The 10,119-nt window shown below is 47.3% G+C and overlaps 1 protein-coding gene across 1 annotated transcript; it reads right to left on the bottom strand.

Annotated features, from left to right (window-relative positions):
- Window positions 1-188: 188 nt before the first annotated feature.
- Window positions 189-8,232, bottom strand: EDEM2 (ER degradation enhancing alpha-mannosidase like protein 2). Its single transcript, XM_075108950.1, has 11 exons — window positions 8,084-8,232; window positions 7,896-8,006; window positions 7,772-7,811; window positions 7,313-7,418; window positions 6,121-6,246; window positions 5,170-5,381; window positions 3,850-3,991; window positions 3,419-3,543; window positions 2,551-2,695; window positions 1,252-1,373; window positions 189-835 (listed from the first exon to the last, which is right to left on the bottom strand). The coding sequence occupies exons 1-11, from the start codon at window positions 8,194-8,196 to the stop codon at window positions 344-346; spliced, it is 1,734 nt and encodes a 577-aa protein (XP_074965051.1). The 5' UTR covers window positions 8,197-8,232; the 3' UTR covers window positions 189-343.
- Window positions 8,233-10,119: the final 1,887 nt, after the last annotated feature.

Raw genomic sequence — 10,119 nt, 5'->3', positions numbered from 1 at the left:
TACAGAGCAAAGCAAGCTGTGGACTCTGCATAAGCCTGTAAAACTTCAAGACAAACTCACAATGAAATAAACAAGGTACCTCTAACCTGTAGGCTTTCCTTTCTTCTCCTGAATACCTGCCTGCTACTCAGGCAACCAATCGGCTTGAGATTAGCAACTTTCTAGCATTAACAGCTGATATCTGAATCTCATTTTATGAACCAGCAGTAACAGAATTTAATGGGAAGCTGTTTCACTTCATAATACAGTTCACATTGTGAGGTACAACTTTTTCCATTATGAAACTATAAAAATATATTCCCAGAGTCTGAATCAATAATTTAAGCTGCTAATGAAAATAAAATCAGGTGTTATCTAGGAAGACCTGTCCCAGTACTGCAAGTTTAGAGTTAAAGGATTGACTGGGGCAACTCAGGAGGGAGTGTGAGCTCTTCTTAGAGGTTCCCTTCTTTCCACCTTTCTCTGAAGAGGCATCTTCAGAGTCTTTTGTACCTTCCCCTTCACCATGGCCAGAAGCTCTTTTTAAAGTGAATTTCTTGGTTTTTTTCAGTGAGTAAAATTCCCGCATCAAGTCTTCCACCTCCCACTGCTCTTCCTTACGCTTCATACAGCAGTGCAGCGCGGCAGGGTCTATAGGATGAGCTTCAGTGTTGAACACGTATCCTCCAGCATTCAAGACGCATTCCCCGTATGGTGTAATCACCACATCAAAGGCTGAGCCGTCATTGTGAATGAAGTTGTCTGGGTCAAACAGCAGGTACAGGTATTTTACTGTTTCAGCCAAAAAGAAGGATTCCATGCGATTATCCAGTCTGTGATCTCTTAGGTCTTTGATCTGCAAGTTAAGAAATATAGTGGGTTACAGCTGTATTGAATTCAGTAAGTTGTGATCTTAGGGGGAAAAGTAAAATCGGTTTGCAATTCATTTCAGTTAAACAGCACAGGATGGCACCAATTCACCCTGTATTTTGATGCCATGAAAAGCTTTCCCATGTTTTGGGCTCTGGTGCAACAGCCAATACAGAAATTGGCCCGCTGTTCAGGCCTTGAGGGAACTTACTACCAGAAACATGACCAGCGGTTACGACATCAGCTTCACAGAGAAATACCAGGGGTTTGTTTGAAAAAGAAATCATGTTTCAAACAAAGCGATCACTTGACCCAATGGCAAAACATCACTCAGGAGAACACTGCCTAAAAGCTGATTTTTAGCAGCCATTTAGCCGACTTAACAGTTGATTTAGCACTTACAGTTGCAAATCCACAGTCCACCTTGCTGATTTTCTCTATTGACTCCACCGCATCTCTTCCCAGTTCTAAGAGCGTGGGATCTCTTGTAGCACGGTACAGATACATCGCACTTTCAATCAGCTCTGCAAAAAATCCAAACATTTGCAAGCATGAAGATTGCCAAACCATGTACATAGGGAAGACGAGATATTCCTTGAACCGATTTAACAGTACTACTTTAGGACTATCAGGTAAACAGCCTAGCTTGCCTTGTATTTCCTCTGGCTCAAAGCAGATACATGCTTTTACTAAGGCTGTGCTACAAAGAAATCCACTCCAACTTGCATCAGCTCAGGTAAGAGTGACTAATGCTCCCCTCCCACATTCACAGGGTGGGAAGGGAACAAAGAGAGAGAAGGATTAAAACTCAGTTGTCAAAGGAAGAAGAGAAAGATGCTTCTAGAAAGGATTACGAAGAAGAAATTCAACCCCCAAAATACAGTGTTTAAACAATACTGTAATACCTCTGTTTCAGAGGCTCTAAAGCACCGCAAAAAAAGGCACTGTGAAAACATTCTACACAGGCAACATATGCACTGTGCTGTGTTCACTTACTAAAGAAACAGCTCTTTCTGGATGCTCTAACACATTTGAAAATTAATGCTGATGAGTATTTTTGGTAGAAGTGTCCAATTTGGATGTCGCCTGAACGCTCAGACTGAAAGGAAATTAATTATTCTCATTTACAAAGTTTTACTGACATAATAATCAGGTGTGAATTTTTTTTTTGTCAGAGTTGTCAAAAAAACCACCAACCAAAAAGACAGATCATTTCACTGCAGTATCACAGACAACATCTACTCCCTCTTACATGTTGAGCTGTTTGAGTGCAACTAGAGTTAGTTTATTTCAGGAACTCAACAGAACTAGAGTGGGCTGTTCATACTCACTTTCACTTCCTAAATTTAAAGGACACAAGCAGTCACATAAACATTTCATATTACTTTTGAAACATCCCATATCAGACAGTCTAACACTTAAGCATGTCAAATCCTACCTTGTGAATCCAATTCATTAACACGCCCCCTTTATATAATAACACTACTGTTCGCCTCCTTTAAAAAGTAGCCTTGCCTTTGTGAATGGCAGAAAGCAAAACGTGTAGCTTTGACTACGGAAATCACTGGTGAAATGCAGGTGGGAACTAAAGCAAAGCAAAACTCGGGAGAAACTTTTGGAGGGCAGGTTTTGCTAACATTTGGTCTTGCCACCAGAGCAAAGGCAGGAGTCCATGTTCCTTTTTATTTCATTTCTGCTTACCGGGCCTGAGCGGATATCCTTCTCTCTTGTCCACCGTATAGCCCTGGGGAATGTTGTAGAACTCAGGCAGCCCACCAAACTGCTTCCAGACAGTGTAGTAGTTGAGGAAGGTTCGCATGGCATTATCTACATCCCCAATTAGGCTCTGAGGGAGAGAGGAAACCATTAGCAAAGTAACATCTGGGTGAAGAAGAAACAGCACAGGAACTGATGCAATAACATGCCTATAGTCAAAGCAAGAGATGGCGACAGAAATGGGTGGTTTGGCAGGTCTGAATGGAGTAAGTAATATTTCAGCATGATGCCTTAAGAACAGGTAGGACTAAGGAGATAGGTGCTGCTTTTCTGTCGGGTCACATTCCGCACACCTGAATAATATGAAGAATCTTTGATTTCTATTCAAGGAAAGGATGGCGTCCTTCAGTCAACATTTCTTTTAGCCAATCACAGCATCCAGTCTATTTCAGTCGGAAAAACAAAGACCCAGACCAAATGTAAGTCCTGATGAGAAAGCAAACCTCTCAATGGGAAAGCGTTCACACAGATAAAGCATTTATAAGGTGGTGGAAAAAGAGGAGTGATTATCTTTTGCCTTATATTCCCATCTGGATTACGAGACCACTGTCAGTGGAGTTTGCTACAACAAAACTGCCCTCCCATCATGCTTAACAGGAGACTTTTTTTATAGCCCACAGATGATGTCAACATCTGCCCTTCCACAGGCTCAGGCTACCGCGGATTTCACCAGAGATCAAAAAGTATTTTTACACCAGCACAGATGAGGGTTATATTTGTAACTTTTATGTTAAAGACCAACCCACGACAGATGAACAAAATCACCGTATGCTACTGGTACAGCAGCTCTTACCTGCAGGCCTGGCCAGTAGGCCTCCAGGGACTGAAAAACAGGCATGGACACTGTTCCTTTGTACATCTGAACCCAGAGGTACCAGTCATCAAACTTTGTGTAGTTTTTGATAGCTTTGTTATATTCTATAAAGAAGCACAGATGGGTAGGTAATCCGACAACAGAAAAAAAAATCCTTTCTTAAGAATGAGAGAAGACTCTTTTTTACTTGCGCCATGTCAAATGAGCGACTTCTCAGGATGCTCACTTTGGTAACTCTTTGTTATCACAAACCGTTCAGAAGTATTACGGCAAAGGCTTCAGGAACAGTCTTGAATGTACCCTATTAGATTCTTCATCTTCTCCTTCCACAGTCCCAAAGTCCTGAGTTTTTACAGGTGCAGTCAAGGTGGTGTTCCTGGGACCCTTCACACAGAAAACAAACTGCTCACCTAGAAACATGGACATCAGCTCCTCGTCCTGCAGGAGGATGGCTCCTTTAACAAGGTATTCAAAGTAGGAGTCCACTCCAGCCCCAATGCCCGCATCTTGGGCCACCCACTTGGCAGTTACCACATCAATGTGGTTACCAACCTGGAAGAAGTGAGGGAGGAGGAAAGAGGAAGTTAAAGTGGAAGTAAAGCTTATCTTTAGACCAGTAACTAAAACAAATCCCTACACCTCCACCACACAAGAAACCCTTGACCTTTTTTTTTTTCAGACCGTCCATTTCACAGATTCACAATGTCCTTTCCAACTAGCATTTTCTCCATTACAAAACACATTTATTGGTATCAGAGAAGTACAAACTGTAGAAAACACAACTTTGGAATTTTATGCTTCCAATTTAAATGCTGCACTGGCCAAAACAAAACAGCATTATGCTACTGTACAGATGCACCATTTCAAAATGATGCATCTGGTCCTAATTCCGATGTTATGAAAGAGTAGAGGAGGATGAAGATGGACAGATACAGAGGTGGAGGCCAAGGACGTCAAAGGCATGAGAGCTGCCATGCTAATATTTAAATAGATCATTCAAACCTGGGACTCTTCTGCCTGGAAAAAGACTCAGCTGATGGAGAACAAAATACACAATTGTGACTTGCTTAGCAAAGATGAAAAAACCCAGCTATTCAGATTCTGTTTTGAATGAGGATTAGGGGTATAAACCAAAAATAAACAGATCCCAAAGCAAACAAAAGGAAATGCTTCTTCATACGGCATATGCATAAATCTGTTCCACTTCACATGTGCAACCCTATGAGTTCATATAGGTTCAAAAAGCAGCTATAGAAATTAACTGAAGAAAGACTGACCAGGAGATAGTGAACATGGGGGTAACACTTCCAGCTCTGGCTACTCCTAAAACACCAAAGCTGTAGGGGCTGGTGGTATCTTGGTGCACTTGCCACACTCTTGTTCTCTTCCACAGGGCATTGTCCCACCAGGTATCAGACAGAACTTTTACTTAATCTGTTACAGCTGCTGTTACAAAAACTGCTACCCAGAAGAAGGCATTTGTCTCCCAACCACATCTGTTGTGGAACAGAACAATGGCATGATGTTGGGTGGCACCACCAAAGCAGAGGTGTGAACGCTGCACGTGTTCGGGAACTGTGTCAAACACGCGACTTCAGCCCAGTTATTAGCACTGTGGTTACTGATCTAGTTCTATCGCCTCTCTGTTTATGCTTTTTTTTCACCTAGAATTGCAGCCACAAACTACACAAAAAGCAGCCCAGCAAATTCGAAGCCCATTCCTCACTCACCAGTCCAATATCTGAGCGATTTTTCCATAGTGCCTTCAGAGCCTTCCTGGCAACATCCTCGAACACTGGGTCACCAGTTAGGTGGCTTAATGTGGCAAATTCCACTATAAATGTACCAATTCCAGCAGTACAGGTAACTGGGGTCTCCCCAGGGTTTACTCCGTGCTGCAAGTTCACTGTTCCGTATGGCATCCCAGTTGGGGTCTGAAATGCTGAAACATAACATTTTTGGTTCACACGAGTGTTCGCTGTTACATCTGACAGACTGTCATGCAAACATGCGCCTCTCATTCCACTACACCCAGGCAGGAAGCAGGACGGGAGCAATCGCAGTAACTACAAAGAACGGAATGAGAAGTAGAGTGTGACCCTGGGAGGGGCAGAGAGGGCACTCCAAGCTACACACAAGTCCTGAGAAGGTACTGCAGATCTCTTCCACCTTGCCCAGAGCAGCAGACTGCATCCCTACTTTTTTTACAGCATAAGCAGGGTAGTCAAAATTGAACTAAACACACCGGTCAAAGCGCAAACACCGACCTTGCGATTACTGTGGTAGCCCAGGGTACACACCACGCAAGGAAAGAGCGCCATGCTATCAGGGCACGCATCCCAGCAGCGGCCCACAACGGCGTAGATACAGCTGATCTTCGTGTTTTTACAAATTGCTGTTTCACAGCCTTCATTTGTTATTTATAGTAAACATATTTCCCCTCAACAAGCAACAAACAAATGGATGTGCTAAGCGCCTACACCACCCGGCACACATATATACAACTGGTATATATCATAATGTTTTGCCCACAAGCTAAACTTGCATTGAGCTCAGGGAACACAGGACTGTTTTAGGAGTTTACTCATCAAGCAGTGTAAAGCAAGTTTACACATCTTCAGCAAACACACCAGTTACCTCACGAACTACAGCACCGCAACACAAACCAGACAAGTTCTCACCCGGCAGCAGTTTGCGAGCTGCCTCTTCCGCCATCCTGAGGAGTGGTCCAGAGCATGGCCAGCCCGCTTCTACTTCAATGCCAGCCTTCTTTGACAGCAAGTGAGCAGAGAGGAGGCCACCCACCACTGGAAGATGCACAGCAAGAATCCCATTAAGGAATGCGGGGAGGAATGAAATCTGAAACCCATTCTATTTATTTGTATTTACCATGATGCAGAGGGAGTGTTTATGGAGAAGAACAGTGAGATGGCTCACCTTTAACAGCCTAATTCAGTATGCCACAAAAGAATAGCGGCTGGTTTGTTTCCTCCTACCTGCTTGCAACAGGTAACAGATATACACCTTCCATTATTTTAGAAACATCAGATCCTACTTGCCATACTATAGCTGCACTACCCTGCAGACAACCAGAAAGCTAACAGCATAATGAACAAGAACCTCTGAGAGGAATTCCATTTCATTTCTTCCAGACAGCATAGCCGTACGTTTGTGTAAAGTAGCACAGCGTACCTTCTTAAATCCCTTGGAGAAAAATGTCTAGGCCAATGTCAGGAATTTCAGTGTGACTGATGGGGCAGAGAGTTACTAGCCCTTTTCACAGCCTTGTCTACTGTCACATAAGCACAAACACAGAGAAATTACAGTGCTGCAAAAACTGGCTCAGCATTATTTGACAGGAGAAACAAAAAAAGTGTAACTAACAGTTTTGTTCCTGCCAGTGTCTTTTAGTTGGGCAGTACTGAAGCAGTCAGATGTTCAATCGGGTACAAGGCTCCAAAGGCCTTTGTGATTTTCAGGAAAAAAAGACAAGTTTAACTTTATGACCCTAACACAAGAAATCAATAACTTTTATTCCAAAAGTAGTAGGTAGACAATTTCTACCATTTCAGCGGAAAAGATGTTTATTCTAAAGTTTAAAACCTGGCACCGGAATACTGAAACTGCCATGTCTACTTCTGTTTGTGCTGAGGCAGGAAGCAGAAAGGTGATGCGCAGAGACAAAAAGGAAGTGACATTTGTTTGGGATTTTTCTGTATGTTTACACATCCTGTCACACTGCCTTACAAATTCACTCTGACCGCTGTTCACTTTGCGTTACCTCCGTGGACAGTTCAGAGACTGGTACAGAAAGGTAAAACGTAAACATATGTTTATACCCAGCATAAACACCACGGGAAAAACCCGCCTCACCTCGAATGTTAGTCTCAAAGACCGACGCATTGACATCAATATCAAAATCCACCCCTTCCTGCAGTACATTGACGACTCGCTGGAACTCAGAAACATTTCCCAAGATCTGCAGGAGGGGGACAGCAGAGAACAAGGCTCAGAGTTCACAGGAAAACAGAGGCGCAATTCAATGTTAGGGGCTAATTCTAGTTTTGTTTTACTATTTTGTGAAACCGTTAACTGCAAAGAGTACTAAAAAAAGGACCTGACCGTTTCATCTCATTTCAAAACATTTTCATTCCAGAGCTGGAAGGGGTGAGGGGTGAGGAGCTCTGGCCACCTGCCTCCCAGGGCCGGAGCAAAACCTCCGTGGTCAATTAATAACTGGCTTTCCATCACCGCCACTAAGAACCAGGCGTGAGGGAGGAGGCTGACGGTGGCCGCGAGCGGGCTGAAGGCCGGGTGACAGCTCGTACTCACTAGCAGGGTGTCCAGGGCGTCGATCAGCGTGAGGGAGAAGCTGTGCGAGGAGAGAAGGGAGGTGAGGCCCGGCGGAGGGGGCGATGCCCAGCAGCCGGGCCCCGTCCCGGGGGGCGGCCCCTACCTGCCCCAGGTGTCCTGCCCGTCGCAGGTCAGCGGCCGCAGCTCGTCGTAGGGGAAGGCGCTGTCCAGGTAGTGCTCGTAGGCGTGGTAGAACATGGCGCGCACCCGCTCCCTGAGGCACAAGCACAGCCCGCTCAGCCCCGGCCCGGCTCGGCCCCGCCCGCTCCCACCGCCCGGCCCCGCACGCACCGGTAGGAAGCGACATCCAGCCTCCGGGGGGCCGCGGCGGCGGCGGCCGGCGGGGCCGGGATCCGCAGCGCCCACAGGCAGAGGAAGGTACCGAGGCAGCGCAGCAGCGCCATGGCCGCCCCCGGCACCCGCCGCGCCCCCGGCCGCCAGCCAATGGGAGCGGGCGGGCCGGGCAGCGCATGCGTATTGCGGCGGAAGCGGCGGAGCGCCGCGGGCTGAGGGGGGGCGGCGGGGAGCGGCGCCGGGAGGGGCGGTGCCGCCGCTGCGGGGCTGCCGCGGGGCGCCCGCTGCCGTAATCACCGCCGGGACGGGGTGTAACTGCAGTCAGGAGCACAGCCGCACAGGAGCGGCGGCTTGAGCCTCCTGGGTGGGCTGTCAGGCGCGGGGGGAGCTGGCAGTGCTGGAGGTGTAGCGCTCAGACCTGAAAAATAAACGTAAGGAACACTGTGGTGGTTTTATAGCAATGGTGTGTTACCAGCGCTGGTCCCAGCTGCCCGGGAAGGCGCTTAGAATCACTGAATGGTTTGGGCTGGAAGGGACCTTTCGAGGCCATCTAGTCCAACCCCCCCTGCAGTGAGCAGGGACATCTTCAACTGCACCAGGTAGCTCAGAGCCCCGTCCAGCCTGGCCTTCAATGTCGTTAGGGATGGGGCCTCCACCACCTCTCTGGGCAACCTGGGCCGGTGCTTCACCACCTTCATTGTAAAAAAACTTTTCCTTATATGCAGTGTAAATCTCCCTTCCTTTAGTTTAAAACCATCACCCCTTGTCCTGTTACAGCAGGCCTTGCTAAAGAGGCTGCCCCCATCCTTCCTATAGTCCCCCTTTAAGTATTAGAAGGCTGCAATAAGGTCTCCCCGCAGCCTTCTCTTCTCCAGGCTGAACAACCCCAACTTGTCCCTTGTGGGATGAGGAGATGGTTCCTGGTACCGCTTCTGCACAGTTCCTCTCTGGAAACGAGGCTGGAAATAGCCCAGAATATTTGGGACACGACTGGGAGCTTCCTAGCCCGTAAGCCTTCCTCTAGAATCGTCCTCATGCTCTTCCTCCCTCCTCTTCAAATCCAGCTTTCCGTGAGGTTTGCATGATGCATCAGGACGCGCTTCAGAGAAGCCAGTGTCCGAGCCTGTGCGTGGAGCCGTGCGGTGGCGTCACCCTTCCGGGCAGGCAGCGGGCTTCAGATGCCGGCGTGCACCCTCGCATCCCAGCGGGGCTGGCTCTGAGGCAGCCGGGCTGCCGCAGCCCGCTTCCCTGCCAGAGGAATGAGCACCTGGCATGTCAGTGCTGTGGCTCACATCACAGAAGATTTCAGAGCCTTTACCCCCAGTGTGATTACACTAATTTTAGCACACTGCTGTTTAACCAGCAGGTTATGTTTTAACATAGAATTCTAGAATGATTTGGGTTGGAAGGGACTTAAGATCGTCTAGTTCCAACCCTCAGCCATGGGCAGGGAGCAGAGCGATGGGCAGAGATCTCTCTCCGCTAGCATCATTAGACTTTGATTGATCCACAGTAAATCCTTCCCTTTCTCCCCCATCCATGCCCATGGGTGAGGGGGAGTGAGGTGGGACCCTGGCAGGGAGAGTGGAAACAAGAAGAGAAGAGCTAAGGCAGTCCTTTGCCTGGCAAAGGCGCAGTGTGTAGAAATCAAAACTAAAGCGGCTTGCTCACAGGAAAGGAAGGGGCACAAATAACCCCACGCTTCGTTGTCCCATGCTTAGCATCAGGGAGGGCTGGCTGTTGATGTGCTTTAATAAAGTAAACCCACTCTAGCCCAAGGCTCCTGGCCCGAGGCTATCCCACTAGGTGTCAGTGCACACTCGTGTACCGGCCCGGCTGCCCACAGCTCTGCTCTGTGGTGGCAACAAAAAGCCACTGAGTAATTTCAACGTATTGTTCATTTGCTGCAGCTGTTATTTGCGTTTCTGGGGACATTTATCATAAAGCTCTCTGCTTTCTTATTCCATGGCTCAAGGCTGCTGGAGTATATCTCTCTGCATTTCTGGGAGAGTCAAACTATTGGAGCTGATTTC

This window comes from Phalacrocorax aristotelis, chromosome 13 (assembly GCF_949628215.1).
Source record: "Phalacrocorax aristotelis chromosome 13, bGulAri2.1, whole genome shotgun sequence".
In the NCBI taxonomy this organism is placed as follows: domain Eukaryota; kingdom Metazoa; phylum Chordata; class Aves; order Suliformes; family Phalacrocoracidae; genus Phalacrocorax; species Phalacrocorax aristotelis.
This window is presented reverse-complemented; position numbering and strand designations above follow the sequence as displayed.

What these genes read in the sequence shown, in the direction of transcription:
- EDEM2 (XM_075108950.1), bottom strand. Translation starts at nt 8,196, where the DNA reads ATGGCGCTGCTGCGCTGCCTCGGTACCTTCCTCTGCCTGTGGGCGCTG. An exon ending in CTTTGAGACTAACATTCGAG is followed by an intron (nt 6,247 to 7,312) that starts GTGAGGCGGGTT and finishes TGCATCTTCCAG; the next exon opens with TGGTGGGTGGCCTCCTCTCT. An exon ending in AGCTCGCAAACTGCTGCCGG is followed by an intron (nt 5,382 to 6,120) that starts GTGAGAACTTGT and finishes GTTATGTTTCAG; the next exon opens with CATTTCAGACCCCAACTGGG.